General features: G+C 48.9%; 1 protein-coding gene across 3 annotated transcripts in view; it reads left to right on the forward strand.

Annotated features, from left to right (window-relative positions):
* Positions 1 to 434: 434 nt before the first annotated feature.
* The window catches only part of AZIN2 (antizyme inhibitor 2), a 40,726-nt gene continuing 24,591 nt past the window's right edge, over positions 435 to 16,569 (forward strand). For all 3 annotated transcript variants that reach the window (XM_053576283.1, XM_053576285.1, XM_053576284.1), the window contains exons 1-9: positions 435 to 578; positions 672 to 792; positions 1,451 to 1,626; positions 3,236 to 3,409; positions 10,079 to 10,251; positions 11,210 to 11,344; positions 12,138 to 12,303; positions 14,249 to 14,411; positions 15,808 to 15,920. In XM_053576283.1, the coding sequence (XP_053432258.1) occupies positions 1,522 to 1,626; positions 3,236 to 3,409; positions 10,079 to 10,251; positions 11,210 to 11,344; positions 12,138 to 12,303; positions 14,249 to 14,411; positions 15,808 to 15,920 (1,029 nt within the window). In that variant the 5' untranslated portion in view covers positions 435 to 578; positions 672 to 792; positions 1,451 to 1,521. The remainder of the gene's footprint in view (positions 579 to 671; positions 793 to 1,450; positions 1,627 to 3,235; positions 3,410 to 10,078; positions 10,252 to 11,209; positions 11,345 to 12,137; positions 12,304 to 14,248; positions 14,412 to 15,807; positions 15,921 to 16,569) is intronic.

The raw sequence follows: 16,569 nt of genomic DNA on the forward strand, positions 1-16,569 counted from the left end.
CTTTCGCTCTGGGTAACAAGAACCAGAGGAGTGAGGAGTTCAGATAGACTTTTAAGTGCTGCCACTTCCATCATTCCGTGGGGCTAGGACAGTTACGGGAGGCTCAACAGAGGAGGTGACCTTATACTGGACTTTGATGGATGAAGATGCTTGTTGGTGCAGAAGAGAAGAAATATTTTGAGTTGAGGAAGTCAGAGAAAGCTTCTTGTAGAAGGAGACAGATCTAAGGGTCCCACCTCGAGGGCTCCGCAGTGAGGGCTGCAGCGCAGGTTTGCGGAGCCCGCAGAGCTGAATGCTTTATGTCGGAGTCGACCAATGGGACGGCGGCACTCGGTTGTCAGGGCTACAGAGAAGGCGGCCGAGCGGGGGCGGGGCCTAGGCATCGGGGGCGGGGATTGGGCGGGGCTTATATAAGCGGGCCGCGGGAGGAAGGCGGGGCGTGGGGTCGGTGGCTGCTGGGCGGGCGGGGCGCAGGCCGCGGGGCCCAAGCCGGGGGGAGCGAGCGAGCGGAGGTGCCGAGGATCCGATTCACTCGCTTGGGAGACCTATGGGCCGAAGCCGTGTAAATGCGTTTTAAGGCGAGTGTGGGGAGTGGCCTGGGGAGCCCTGGCGAGCGGTCGCCCTGGGCTCCGGTACTGACCCGCCCCCTGGCTCCTCTTGCCTCCTCTCAGCAGGAGCCTCGGCTCCGCAACTGCCACTCCTCCTCGGGGTGTTGCACAAGTTTCGAGGTCACCGGCGACCCCCCCTAGCAGCACGCCTGGCTCTGGCCCCCGCGAAGGAGGACGGGGCTTGGTAAGGGGACCTGGTGGGAGGGACTTTGGCCATGCACTCGGGAGGGGGTCACCCAGATAGAAAGAATCTCAGTATTCTGTTCTCTCCGGGGAGCCGCCCGCCCCCACGCACCATGTGGCGTCCCCGTGCACGCTTAGAATTCCAGCATGTCAGGGCTAGACCGGCTCCCGTTTACAAACGGAGAAACTGAGGCTTCGAGAGGGGTTGGAGTGTAACCAAGGTCACGCAGCACAGAGCAGACTTGAACTTTAGCTCTTGCTCTCGGCCTGAGACCTCTTGACGTGGTCACAAGCAACCTCTCTGGGTGGCTGTGGTCAGTCAGGACTGGGGGGCGCTCTGGAAACTTCCCCACCCAAGCTTCTCAGATTTCCTGCACCCCTCTCTCATTCTTTCCCTTTTCCCTAAAACTCAGAATTTCAGGACTGAGAAAGATCTCCAAAACAACCCGTCCATTTTACAGATGGGACATCTGAGACTTGGACGGGCGCTGACATCTGGGCATACAATGCTTTGTCCCAGTCTAGAGTCCAGGATTAATGACCTTCTCCACACTTCCCAGTGAACCCAAGCTCCCAGGCTTGTGCTGGGGGATGGGCCTGGGGCGGTGAGGGGCGTAGCAGGTCTGGCCGGCCAGCGGTCCCCTTCATCTCCCCCGCAGTGTGTTGCATACTTTGTAAGCGGCGGCTTCAGCAGCGGCTCCATCCAGCCCATCAGCTCCTCCTCCGAGGCATGGCTGGCTACCTGAGTGAATCCGACTTTGTGATGGTGGAGGAGGGCTTCAGCACCCGAGACCTGCTGGAGGAGCTCACTTTGGGGGCCTCACAGGCCACCACGGTGAGGGTCTGGGAGTGTGGGTGGGTCCCTTGTCCCCTGTGCAGGCCCAGCTGCCTCCTCTTACACTTTTCACTTATTTGGTATGAAGTCCTTGTTATTTGCAAGAGACAGCCTCATTTTATGCCCAGTTCCTGGTTCTTGCCCCCACACCTGCCTCTGCTATGTTCTCTGCCTTGATGAACGGCACCACCATCCTCTACCCAGCCTTCCAGGTCAGAACCTTGGAGTCGGCCTCCTGCCCCCTCTCCCTCACCTCCTACATTTCAGCCCACCTCAATCTATGAATTCTGCCTCCATATATGAGCTTCTTGCGTGCTCATGTAGAACCTCACTTTGTAGTTCAGTCTTCATCTCTCTAAAGGCCCCCCACGCCCTCCAACTCTGTCACAGTCCTGCTCAAAATCAGAATTCTTTGGCAATTCCCATTGCCTGTGGGACCAAGTCAGAACTTCCCTGCCTCCATAGCTCCATTTCCAGCTTTTTGCACAGTATGGATTATGCTCCACCGGAGCTGAACTACTCTATCCAGATTTCCCAATGATATCTGTGCCACATGCTCTATTATCATGCCTTTGTCTGTGCTCTTCTCTCTGCCTGGAACATTGTTGTCTCAACCTTTCCTTATTACTAGTTGTTCCTTCTTATCAGTGTTGCCTTTTCCTGATTGCCCCAGGCAGATTTTGAATTTTCTTTCTCCTTGCACCTCTTGCTGTACTTTGTAGAAACACCCATCTAGCATTTCCTGCATGAAATTACTTAAGGAGTTCATTCTCTTCCAGACCCAAACCCTTTCAAGACTAGAGCCTTGTTTGGTCATCTCTGTTCCATAGTGTGATGTTTGCCACCAAGTGGGCATCAGTAAAAAATGGTGCATAAGAGGGAAACTGAGTCCCAGGGAAGGTTTAAGCAATATGGCCTCACCCACAGCCCCATACATGTTCAGCTTTCAGCAAATCTGATGTCCAGTTGTCCTCAGGCATAGGTTGCAGTGACAGGGAAGGTTTAAGCAATATGGCCTCACCCACAGCCCCATACATGTTCAGCTTTCAGCAAATCTGATGTCCAGTTGTCCTCAGGCATAGGTTGCAGCGACAGTGGGACTTCCTTAAGGCTTCATTGAGCACCTGTACGTGACAGGAGGGGGCTGTAGACCATAGCTTCTGCCTCAAGGACTTTCTCCTTTTCTGGACTGGACAGATGTATACATAGTTATTATACTTTGGAGGCACATGTAAAATTCTTCCTAAGGGAAGGTGTCTTTTGAGCTGAAACATGACAGTAGATTAGGATTTTGCCAGACACAGTGGGGGAAGGGTATTTTATATAGAGGGTGTGGTGGGAGTAAACAAAAGCATGGAGGGGGGAAAAACCCAATCCAGACTACAGCTGGGGTCTTAAGGGGAGACTGGAGCTGGGACTCAGAGCCTTGGATGCCAGGCCAAGGAGTTTGCCTTCTGTTCCAGAGGCCTGGGGGGCACCGGGAACTTTATAGCCTGGTAGCTTTGTGGCCACAGCTGAGCTGGGGCAGGCACTTGGAAGGACAGGGGGACTTTACTCACAGGAAAGGAGCCGGGTGGGGTCTCACAGTCATCAACCTCTTGTCACACAGGGCAAGGTCGCCGCCTTCTTCGTGGCAGACCTCGGTGCTGTCGTGAGGAAGCACTTCTGCTTTCTGAAGTGCCTGCCTCGAGTCCGGCCCTTTTACGCTGTCAAGTGCAACAGCAGCCCGGGAGTGCTGAAGGTCCTGGCCGAGCTGGGACTGGGCTTCAGCTGTGCCAACAAGGTGAGCCCCTACACTGACCCTTGATGCCTACTGAATACATGTGGCGGGGCTGGTGCAGGGTGGGGTCTGGGAGCAGGAGTGACCTGCAGCTGGCCCTCAGCTGGGACAGCCATCTCCTCAGGAGAGGGCTCAAGGGAGGTGAGGGAGGGAGAAATGACCCTGGAATTTGTCAGCTTCGAAGTTCCAGATTGGAAACTTATGTGTTACTGGGTAGATGGGTCACCCTTTAATTAAAAGAAAACAGAACACTTTCATATTGTTGGTTTTATTATTTTTTTCTTTTATAATCTTAATATTGTATGTCTGCGCATTTTCCTAACTAATCCTTTTAAGAGTTTTGTTGTTGCTGCCAATTCTGTCTTTCTAATCTGATTTTTGCTGTTGCCTTAATTCCCTCCTGCTCTCTTTGGGTTAACTTTGCTTATATACCATCCTTCAGCATTCACTGAACTCCTACAATACGACTGTGCTAACTGGTAATACAGCCTTGATCAAGGCAGATGCTGTTGCCCTTGAGTTGAATGCTTAGCTCATCAATTGGCATTCTGTCCTTACTAGATAAAAGCCTTTAAGCTAGAAAGTTTCCTCAGAGTGGAGCTTTGAATCTACTTCATTTATTCACTCAGCAAATATTTATTAAGTACTTCCTCTCAGGTCAAGTACTATTCCTGGCAGTGATTTAGCAGGGAACAAAATAAAACAACAACGCTCTTCCTCCATGGAGGTTGCTTTCAAAAAAATAAACAAATTAAGCACTGAAAATATGTAGTATTTTAGATGTGGTAAGTTCTGTGGAGAAAAAGCAGGAAAGGGAAGTAGGAAATGTTGGGAGAGAGGATTTCACTTGTAAATAGTTTGGCCAGGGAAGGCTTTGCTGAGATTTTAATACAGACCTGAAGGAGCCGAGAGATCAAGCCAGGTTGATAACCAGGAAGAGCATTTCAGGCAGAGGGAACAGCAAGTGCAAAGGCCCGGAGGTCGGAGCAAGCCTGGTGGATGTTAGTTTGTAATATTGTGATTACCATAATTTTCTTGGTGGTTAGTAATGGGTGTTTTGAAGGGAATGCCTTTTAAATCTTCATCAGCAATATGGCTGGATGTTGTGAGAGAGTTCTAGAAAAGGTTCCTGGAGGAGAAAGGAGAGCTAGTCAGGACACATGACAAGGCTGGAGTCATTCCAGGTGGAGGAGAGGTGTGCACTGGGGGGATGGTCACATTGAGCAGATGAACCAGAACAGAGACCAAATGTCAACAGTGTAGTAGATGAGACACTCTCTCTTGTCTTTGCGTCCTTGCTCTGCACACCTCATTGTGTGCATGTCTTACACAAGGCCTTGTGAGGTACATAGGGGGAAATGTTGCCACTTTGCGGTTGAGGAACCTGAGGGTCCCACTGCATGCGGTTGTGGGTGGCAGAGCCAGGATTCTCACCTCCTTGCTGCTCCTGCAGCAGGCCTGGGCTCCATGTGGGTGAGAAGAAGCAGGATCCTTCTCCATGCCCTGGGTCTAGGGATAAAGGACAGGACCACCCCCACCCCAGAGAGTCCTCTGCTTCAGAAAACCTGGGAGGGAGGTCCTTGACCCCCTAGCCTTAGGGGCTGACCTCCCAGGGCAGAGTTGTGGGGTGTTAGGGCTCAGGAAGACCTTGAAGACACAAAACTGGAGAGACACCTACCATTGAGTGCATCGGTCATACCAGGTGCTTTGCCAAGCGTGTTCCATACATGAGCTCATTTTATGTAAGGTAATTTTTTTTCTGGAATTCTGACAATTGCCTGGAGAGGACACATCTAACAAACAAGGAAACGAAGCACAGACTTGTGCACCAGGGTCTTGCTGGGGGGTGAGTCTGGTCTCACCCTCTATCGCTGCTGTAGTCTTTTCCATTCCTCCCAGAGGCAGGTGGCTGAGCTGGAACTCCCAGGTGAATGTGAATGCCCTCAGCTAACTGCAGGGGCAGACAGCCCATGCCCCTTCCCTGGGTGGGATCAAGCAGACCCTCCAGTGTTCTTATGGAGAGGTGGCTCCCAGCACCGACAGCTTTTCTCAGAAGGTCGAGGCTGCCCTCTTCTGGTCAGCCATAATGGGCGGCCATGCCTAACAGCACCCTGCCTTAGGGCACACTGAAGTAGGTCCCAGCACGAGCTAGGGCTGGAGGTACGGACAGATGCATGTTGGACAGCACCATGGCCAGGGGCACAGACCATCCTGCCACCTTTCCAAGGACCTTGTGTCATCCCTCCACCCCCTATCTCTTCCCTTCCCCTCTCTTTGTCTTCCTCAACATCCTTCCATCTTAAAAAGCCTCCCCTGGATACCACATCCTAACTTCCAGCACAATCCCTCTCTCCCACTTCATGGCTAAACTCAACAGTGTAGACTACACCTGCCTGTCCGCCCTCATTATCGCTTCCCTCGGCACTTTTTCCTGAAGCCATTGCTTCCCTGCCTCCACTTCTGCTTCTAAGAATTTCCTCTTACCAAGGTCTCCAGTGATCTTCAGGGGCCAATGAGCACTTTGCTTTAAACATGAATTATGAATTATTCAAATAATACATTGATCCATTGACCCCAAAAGAAATAAGGCATTAGCTTTATGTCCCCATAGATAATGGAGAGAGTGCTAGAGAAGCATATATAGTGTTTAAAAGATACTTACGTAAATGATCACAGATGATATATAAACATTTGATGATTTTGTAACAGAATATAAAAGACATTTATGCGGCATGTACTGTTTCACAGTAGCTTTAAACTCAGCAGATTTTAAAGATCTGTGTCGATGCAATGAGACCTCTTCTGGCGGACACTTCATACATCTTATTATCTGACCCCTCAACAACATTCAGCACAGCAACATATTCTTTTTAAAAAATACTCAACAATAACATACATTCCTACTTTTGTCGGTTTTTTTTTTTTTTTTTTTTTTTTTTTTGTAGAGACAGAGTCTCACTGTACCGCCCTCAGGTAGAGTGCCGTGGCGTCACACGGCTCACAGCAACCTCTTAACTCTTGGGCTTACGCGATTCTCTTGCCTCAGCCTCCCGAGCAGCTGGGACTACAGGCGCCCGCCACAACGCCCGGCTATTTTTTGGTTGCAGTTTGGCCGGGGCCGGGTTTGAACCCGCCACCCTCGGCATATGGGGCCGGCGCCCTACTCACTGAGCCACAGGCGCCGCCCCATACATTCCTACTTTTAAAGTCTTTGAAAGTATATAAGATGAAAGCCAACGCTGGTCTACCTGCCACACCCCCATCGGGCACTTGTGACAATTGAGGCAGCTCCTTCCATCCTGGTGCAAGATGAAGGCAGGGTTTGCTTTTACAGGAATGACACAATCAGCCTGTTTTTCTCCCTCTACTGGAGACGTTCTCCCTCCTCACCTCTATAGGTCCTGGGAGCCGGCTCTTCCTGCCTTCTACTGCTCTCTAAATGGTAGCATTCCTCTGGATTCTATTGTAGGCTTCCCTCTCTTGTAAATCTTTCTTATTAGGGAATTTCATCTCTCCATGGCTTTAAATACCATCAATATGCTGCCACCTCCCACGAGTTAACCTCCAGCCCAGACCTGTATATCCAGTTGACATGATACTAGAAGATGCTTGGAACCCAGGGTATTCGAATGTACACTTGCTCTCCCCTTCCCCTCATGAAGGGCCCCTCCATCTGCTAGGCATGGGGGTGCCCTTCAACATCCTCTCGCCTCATCCCCAGCTTGCCAGCCCTGCCTCCAGAACTCATCTCCCTACCTTTCTAGAGCTGGCTGTGTCATCTTTCCCAGGATGATTGTGACAGCCACACACTGGTGACCAGAGTCCTATCAGGCACTCCTTCGGGTGTCCAGACAGGCGTGTAGACCTTGTATATAAAATGTAAATCTGGCCGTGTTGTTTCCCTTGCTGAAACCCTTCGCATTCTTTCCCATCACATGCAGCCTTCCTGGTTTCCTGGGTGGCTCTGATCCCTCCCTCTGGCCTCATCTTCCCCACTGCACTGACCCTGCTCCAGCCACTCAGCATTCTCTGTTCCTTGGTCAGGCTGAGCAACTTCTGGCCTCAGGACCTCTGCACAGGCTGCTTTCTCTCCTGGGAATGGTCTTACATTCTTTTCTCGCCCCTTGGCCCTGTGGGCCTCGGCTAAATTTCTGAGTCTGACCATTAGAAAGGCTGTCCTTTGTCCCTCACTCCCAGGTCTCCTTGGCCCATGTTCTCTTGCAACCTGTTTTTTCTTCTTGGCTTGTAACCATTTGTAATTCCATCATTATTCAGTGTTCATTTGGGACTGCCTGTCTTCCCCACCAGCCCAAAAGCTCCATGGGGTCAGAGACCCTGTCTGCTTTGGTCACCACTTCTTTTCACTAATATCTACCCCAGACCCTGGCAACCTAATAGATGCTCAAGTGATGCCTGTCAGCAGAGCACTGAGGTTGTATTCCCCCTCGGAGCACTGAGGTTAAGAGTCTAACAGAATCCCAAGCTGTGCCACTTAGAAGCTGTGTGACTTGGGGCAAGTCACTTAACCTCTCTGAGCCTCTGTTTCCTACCTCATAAGATTGTCATGAAGATTAAGTGAGAACGTATATAAAATATTTAATAGAGTGGCCAGCATAGGATAAGCCTTCAGTGACTGGCTGCACTTATTTAGCTAAATCACTGGTCTCCCAACATGCTACCATTGCTTCTTCCTGTCACCTCATGTGGGGCAGCAAGGAGCAAAACCACATTTTCACATCCACTCAAATTTGGGGTGAGGGCACATATGCCTCTGGGAAGCCAGCTGTGATGGCAGCAAGTCCCACTCTGCGTGGCTCCATCACCACAGCTGGGTGGACCTCTCTGGACTTAATTTCGCCCTTCATAAAATGTGGCCAATACATACCATAGTTACAGAGATTATATGAAATGATGCATAAAAATAGCTAATGCTGAAAAGTTTCTAAATTAAAATTAGAGTCTTATTACAAACTCAGGATGGCTAAAAATGGCTCTTAAGTCTTCTACCATCTTCCAAAACTGGCTCTCGTGACTTTTTTTCCCTATTCACAGAGTCAGACTTGAATTTGAAAGTTGATTCTCCATCTACTTGCTCTTAGAGCATCAGTTTCCTGATTAGAATAGAGCTAATAGCCAACTGAATGGGGTATTGTCAATAAAATAATGAATCTAAATCAGGAGTTGGCAGGCTGGGTGCAGTGGCTCATGCCTGTAATCCTAGCACTTTGGGAGGCTGAGGCAAAAGGATCTCTAGAGGCCAGGAGTTCGTGACCAGTCTTAGCAATGACATAGGGCAACCCCCATCCCTGTAAAAAATTAAAAAATTAGTCTGTGTCATCAATGCAGCAATCAGGTGGATCCATGCTCTATAGAGGTGAGCAAGAGGAGGCCCAGAGGGGAACGGGGGTGAGCCAGCACACCCAGCACAGGGCCACACCCAGATTTGGCCTTTGGAGTTGGGTCATCCCTGTCAAAATGACCCTTAGTCTGGTAGACTTTCTAATATATCACTAATATTCTTATTTCCTTATTTATTGAGTTGGCAGATAAAAATTATATATATTTATGGTGTGCAACATGATGTTTCGGAATGGTTAAATCAAACTAATTGACATACTCACGTATCTTTTTTTTTTATTTTTTGTGAGACAGAGTCTCACTGTGTTGCCCTGGGTAGAGTGCTGTGGCATCACAGCTCACAGCAACCTCAATCTCTTGGGCTTAAGCAATTCTCTTACCTCAGCCTCCCAAGTAGCTGGGACTATAGGTGCCTGCCACAATGCCCAGCTATTTTTTGGTTGCAGTTGTCATTGTTGCTTAGCAGTCCTGGGCCGGGTTCAAACCTGCCACCCTAGGTGTATGTGGCTGGCGCCCTGCCAACTGAGCTACGGGTGCTGCCTCACATATCTTTTGTGTGTGTGTGAGGAGAACACCTAAAACCTCCTCTCTTAGCAATTTCCAAGTATACAATTTACATCGTTATCAACTGTAGTCACTGGGATGTACAATAGATCTCTTGAACTTAACCCTCCTCACTAAAACTTTGTGTCCTTCGACCGACATCTTCCCACTTTCCCCTTCCCCAGCCCTGGTAACCACCATCTTACTCTCTGCTTCTTTAAGTTCGAATTGTTTAGATTCCACATATAAGTGTCTTTCTGTGCCTTTCACTTAACATAATGTCCTCCAGGTCCATCCATGTTTTCACAAATGACAGGATTTCCCTCTTTTAAAGGTGGACTAATATCCCATTGTGTATATACCGCATTTTCTTTATCCATTCATCTTGGCTCTTGTCAATAACGCTGCAGTGAACATGGCGGTGCAGATATATCTTCTCCACACTGATTTTATTTCCTTTGGACATATACCCAGTATGGGATTGCTGGATCATATGGTAGTTCTATTTTTAGTTTTTTGAGGAGCCTCCATACTGTTCTCCAAGTAATATTCTTTAAACATTTAAATCTGTGAGGAAAATGTTTCAGAAGTCTGTTGTCAGGGCTACCATGAGCCCATGTAGTGCCTTCGTGGGAATTAGAAAATGTACCCCTTCCTTACAACACTAATTGTTATAATCAATATACTGATTTTGTTAGAATAAGAGAGGCAGGGGCCTTTACTCACCAGAGGCCCTGGTGCCTACTTACCACCACCTTTGGGACCCCGTAGGTAGAGATGGAGTTGGTCCAGCGTATTGGTGTCCCTGCCAGTAAGATCATCTACACCAATCCCTGTAAGCAAATCGTACAGATCAAATATGCTGCCAAACATGGGATCCGGCTGCTGAGCTTTGACAATGAGATGGAGCTGGCAAAAGTGGTCAAGAGCCACCCCAGTGCCAAGTAAGCTGAGAACTACTCAGGTGGGGAGGCTGGGCTGGTGGGTGAGGGTGAAGGGGGTGGAGGGATGGGGCTGGGTCAGAGGATCCTATCATGAACCCAGCCACAGTCTCAAGAGGTTGGGGTAGGTACTCCTGGACTAGTCCCAGGATGTAGAGGCCTGGCTAGAACAAAGGCAGAAATACCTGGTTTAAGCCCCAGGCAGAGGGAAGCTTATGGTATGATGGAGGCCAAAGTCACAGGCTTGGGAGAGCCAGTGGAAGTGGTCAGGAAAGCTTCATGGAGGAGGTTGCATGCCTTGAGAAAGGAATAGATTTGGAGGAGGAGGGACATAAATAATGACCCGTGTAAGCAAACACAGGGATATTGGCAATAGCATGGGATGTTCAAGGGATAAGCAGAAATTTGGTGTGGGTAGAAAGTGTCTTGTGTAAGGAGTGAAGGAGACAGTGAATGACACTGGTCAGGGGGCAGGGACATTGGAAGGGGTCAGGGCTGGATGTTTTTCTCTGGGTATGGCTTCTACACAGTTACTGGACACCATAAGGATTTCAGGGAGGGGCCTTGGGGTGAACAGGAGGCCAGGTGGGGGGCCACTCAGGTTCACCCAAAGCAGCTTCAATCGTGATATTGGTGTTTTCCTTAAGACTTTGTTTAAAAATGGTTCCTCTAATACACAAAGAGTTGAAAACTTTGACTGGTATATAGGCTGATTTGGAGGGATTGGAGCTACCCAGGGGAGAGTTGGTGAGGTCCAGACCAGGGCAGGGCCCAGAGCCATTTAAGGAATGGATTGGACAGGACTTGGAGGTTGATTGACTGTGCAGGGAGAGGAGGGGGCCGGGGAACTGTGGATTTGGTGGCTTTGGGGCACGCAGTTCATAGCCCTTGGTTCAGAGAGGATGGGGTTGGTGCAGGGAGGCAGGTTCATCCAGGAGAGGTGCACTGCATGTCTCATCAGGATGGTTCTGAGCATTGCCACCGATGACTCCCACTCCCTGAGCCGCCTGAGCCTGAAGTTTGGAGCGTCACTGAAATCCTGCAGACACCTGCTTGAAAATGCTAAGAGGAGCCACATGGAGGTGGTGGGTGTGAGGTAAGCTCTGGGAACACCTGTCATTCCCACCCACGGCAGGCTCACTGCCTGTTTCCCGGGAATTAATCAGTTCTGTATGAGACCTTCCCCAGGGCCTCCAAGAGGGCCTGCCTTTGGGCCTGCAATTCCACCATTTGAAAATTTCCTCTTCTTGGAAAAAAAGTTTAGAAGGGCCCCCAGCCCCACAGTCCTCAGCAGTTCTTATCCCAAGAAGTTCTACCCAGGGACCTGGCTTCCAGGGAGTTTTCCCAGCCTGTAGGACAAAGGTTGTGCTGCCATGCCCTTGATGTACCTCTTTTCTTGAGGGGTTTTGGAAGAATAATAGTAATCGAATATATAGCCTCACTTCTTCTCCATTCAGGATATGTCTGGCGCTGTGCCAAGTATTTCATTTGTGCTATCTTATTGCATGACCCTTGTGTGTCACGGGTCCTTACCCTCACATTGTAAGGCAGGCTGAGTAGTTTGCTAAGGCCTCACTGCTGACTGAGAGGCCTATCCAGATCTGGCCAACTTTTGGGCCCTGGCTCTCATTCTACAAAACTCATCTCTGGGGCAGCATGGAGGGGTGGGAGGGGCACCACGTGCTGAGAGACCTTGGATCTAGCCTCCTGTCTACTCCTCACTGGCCGTGTGGCCCTTGAAAATCCATTTAAAGGTTTATGTCCTCGTTACTGCATCTGTAAAATGGGCACAGTGTGCCATGTGCCTGCCCAAGGTCACTCCTGGCAGTGGCTGAGGTGGTAGCACCTGGGGTCCTGCGTGTAAGCTAAGGCTCTTTCTCCCTTCCCAGTTTTCACATTGGCAGTGGCTGTCCAGACCCTCAAGCGTACGCTCAGTCCATCGCAGATGCCCGGCTTGTGTTTGAAATGGGCACCGAGCTGGGCCACAGGATGCACATCCTGGACCTTGGTGGTGGCTTCCCTGGCATGGAGGGGGACAAAGTGAGATTCGAAGAGGTAACTCTGGAGCCAGGAGTAGTGTGCTTTGTGAGTGTGTGTGAGTGTGTGTGTGTGTAGGGGTAAGGGGTGTGGGTGTAATGCTGATAGGATGCCCACTGGGAGTGGATCCCATGTACCATGTGTCGTGCTTGGCCCTTTCCCTCCACTGCTGCTGAGCAGGCTGAGGCTCACAGCGGCTACATCACTTCCTGAGTCCACAGCAGAGCCGGCTGCACACCTGGCTTGATTTGAGCCTCTGCCAGGATATATTTGCATAAGTCATAAGGCCCTTTAAGGGTCTGAGTCTATTCACCCTCCGGTGGGCTTATGACAAATCAGGCGGAAAGGAAGGGGAAGGAAAAACGAACATGGGTCTACTCCCAATTCATTCCTTCCGTTCTGTGTCCTTCCCACCTTGAGAGACGAAGTCAAGAAAAAATGTGTCCCAGCAATTCCGACTCAAACCACTAGAGGCCGCTTCTCCGTAGAAAGAGCCTCTTGGAATAGTCTCATCTAGGAATTGACCCTAAGGAAATAATCGGAGATGGACCCCAAGAATTTGCCTCAAAGATGGTTGTTGCGACTTTAATAACAGAAGTCCAGTGACTTCCCTGAGTCCACCTGCGTCTCCTCAGGATTATGATATATTCTTGTGATGGAAACACTCAGGTGGGGAAGTCGTTTACAATCTATTGTGTAAAACAGTTTATAAAAACATATATGGAGACTTAATGTGTTTATAATAAAAATAGTGTTTGTTTGTATAAAAAAATAATTAAAAGAGTTACTCCAAATAGTTAGCAAAGATTAGGTTCATCTGGATGATAGAATTAGTGATCACTTTTAGGTTCTTTCTCCTTTTCTGTGTTTTCTGAATTTTCTGTTAACCAAAGTATTACAGTTGCCTCTTGAACACTGTGGGACTTAGTGTTGTTTTTGGTTGCACCCCCAATGCAACCAAAAATCTGCATGTAACTTTGGCTTCCTGAAGACTTGACTACTAGTACCTTACTGTTGACTAGAAGCCTTACCAATAACATAAACAGTTGATTAACACAAATTTTATGTTGTATGTATTATATACTGTATTCTCACAACAAATTAGAGAAAAGAAAATAGTGAGAAAATCATAAGGAAGAGAAAGTACATTTTCAGTTCATTAAGTTGAAGTGGATCATCAAAGAGGTCTTCATCCTGGTCACCTTCACACCTAGTCTGAGGAGAAGGAAGAAGAGGGGTTGATTTTGCTTTCGCGGGTGGCAGAGGTAGAAAAAAAATTTGTGTATAAGTGTATAGGCTTACACAGTACAAAGTTGTGTTGTTCAAGGGTTAATCGTATTTAACAAATTGGTTGTTTATGAAAGAAAGATCCGGGCCAGGTGCGGTGGCTCATGCCTGTAATCCTAGCACTCTGGGAGGCCAAGGCAGGTGCATTGCTTGAGCTCAAGAGTTTGAGACAGCCTGACAAGAGCAAACCCCCGTCTCTAAAAAAGTAGCCAGGCGTTGTGGCGGGTGCCTGTAGTTCCAGCTACTAGGGAGGCTGACGCTAGAGGATCACAGGAGCCCAAGAGTTTGAGGTGGCTGTGAGCTATGACACCACAGCACTCTGCCAAAGGTAACAAAGTGAGACTTTGTCTTAAAAAAGAAAGAAAGAAAGAAAGATCTACATCAGGGCTTCTGGAATCTCAGTACCCAGTGTCATATGAAGCGTGCCCCTTCCCACTGCGGGGGCACTGAGGAGGGTGATGTACACAAACATGAGGCTCTTCACCCAGCTCTGCCTCCCTCCTACCTTCTTGGTCAGTTGTCTGCAGTTACCAGCTGGGGCTTTAGCAGCTGCAGCTGCCAAGTCCTACTTCCTGAAATCAAAGACACTTTTAAGATAGACTTGGAGCTGTAGCAAGTCTTCAGCATAATCCCTGCATTTCAAACACATAATTGTCCTTCATTCCCCTCCCACCAGATTGCTTCTGTGATCAACTCAGCCTTGGACCTGTACTTCCCAGAGGGCTGTGGCGTGGACATCCTTGCCGAGCTGGGGCGCTACTATGTGACCTCGGCCTTCACTGTGGCAGTCAGCATTGTTGCCAAGAAGGAGATTCTTCTGGATCAGCCTGGCAGGGAGGGTAGGTACCAGATGGGCAGCAGAACCCATCTCCCCTGAAGCTGGGGACAGTTGCTGGCTGACTAGGGTCTGGTTTTATATTCAGTAGCAGGGATTGAGAGAAGCTGGAGAGTGGGTCTTTGCTTTAGTGAGACTTAAAAATCAATTCCCCTCACCCCAAGACACTTATTTAGAATCTGTTTTCCTAGGTGTGCTCATATTTTGTGATGGTTGAGATTAAAAAAAAAAAAAACCTCAGGGAGAACAGATACTTTATTGACCCTATTTTACAGATGAGGAAACTGAAAGCTGAGGAGAATACAAGTGAATTACTTAATACCTACCCTGTTTCCCCGAAAATAAGACATCCTCCGAAAATAAGACCTACTTACAGGAAAGATAAGACGTCCCCTGAAAATAAGACCTAGCGCATCTTTGGGAGCACACCTTAAAATAAGACACTGTCTTATTTTCGGGGAAACAGGGTAGTAAGAAGTAAAACCTGCATTTGACCCCATGTGTGTCTCCGAAGTACAGGCTCTTATTCACCTACTGCTCCTCATAATGTAATGAAAATCATTAACGACAACTTAAGGTTGTTGAAGTCTAATTTACAGATCATAGAACATAGGCGGGGGGGGGGGGGGGGGGGAGGTTGAGTCACTAGCCCGAGGTCATACAGCTGATAAGGTGCAGTGCTGGAATTCAAATTCAGGTCTTGCTGACTTGGCTTAGAGCTTCTGGGCCCACACTGCCAACATCAAAGCTCTTCCCTGCCCTTCTAGGTAGATCAGTGTTTCCAGTATCCCTGTGAGTGACAGGTGTGGGGGACTCTGATCCCAGGACCCTCATGCAGGAGGGCCTCAGGACTGCATGGTCCTCTCCAGAGATAACTCATGTGGAGGGGTGGAGGCCTCAGGAAGAGTGTCCCCCATGCATGTGTGTGTTGTGTGTATGTGTGTGGGGAATGGCATTCTTTTGGCTTCCTTTATAGACCTGGGGGATCGTCCCCTCTAGTCTAGCCAGGAGACCTGACTTCTCATTCCAGCTCATCCAGTGCCCTATCATATTCCTCTGAGCAAGTGGCTTAACCTCTTGGGGTCTTGACTTTGGGTGGGCTGCTCTTCTGCCTTTGCTGGGGGCATCTAGGGGTTCAGAAGCAGGCAGGGTAGTGGGTCCTGGGCAGGGTTGCTCAGACGCAAGGATGAGTGTTCCTAACATGGCAGTGAACCCATGTCATTAGGAGGATGACTGTAGCAGGTGGCTCCTGCTACAGGGCCCACCCCATGGCTGAGAAAGGGACAGCCCTTTTGCTTCATAGATCTGTCACCCTTGCTGAGCTCACTGTCATGCCAGCTCCCCACTCCCACCTCCTCACACTGCTGCTTGTGCTGCCCTGACCCCTCCCCTCCCTGCAGAGGAAAACAGTTCTGCCCCCAAGACCATCATGTACCACCTTGATGAGGGCGTGTATGGGATCTTCAACTCAGTCCTGTTTGATGACATCTGCCCGACCCCCACCCTGCAGAAGGTGAGCCTACCCCACGTGGGTCTGTTTTTAATTGTGTGTTTATTTCAATAACATTTGTTGTGTTTGTATTTAACTTTTAAACAGCAAAACACCTTCACCTTGTAGAACAGAGGCAAGGATGAAGAAGGTTACCTCCCATAATCCCACTACCCAGAGATAGGCTCTTGAACATTGTTTTTGTTTTCATGCTTTTAGAAATGTATTTTTCTTTTTTTGAGACAGAGTCTTACTTTGTCACCCTATGCCGCAGTGTCATAGCTCATAGCAACCTCAAACTCTTGGGCTCAAGCAATCCTTTTGCCTTAGTTTTTCATTTTTTAAGTAGAGACAGGGTCTCACTCTTGCTCAGGCTGATCTTAAACTCCTGAGCTTAAGTAATCCACCTGCCTCTGCCTCCCAGAATGCTAGGATTATGGACATGAGCCACCGTGCCCCACCATATTATTATTTTTTTTTTCATAAAGTTGGGAGCATACTGTTTTATAACCTATTTTTTTCATTTATATTGGGTGTAGCTATTTCCGTGCCATTAACTAATTTTCAGCAACTTGCTTTTTGATGACTACGTAGTATTTTAACCCATCTAACTCTAGTGGTTGGTCATTTGGTTTCCTGTTTTTGAGCAGGATGTGTATGTTGATATACATTT

Source organism: Nycticebus coucang, chromosome 22, assembly GCF_027406575.1.
Source record: "Nycticebus coucang isolate mNycCou1 chromosome 22, mNycCou1.pri, whole genome shotgun sequence".
Lineage (NCBI taxonomy): Eukaryota > Metazoa > Chordata > Mammalia > Primates > Lorisidae > Nycticebus > Nycticebus coucang.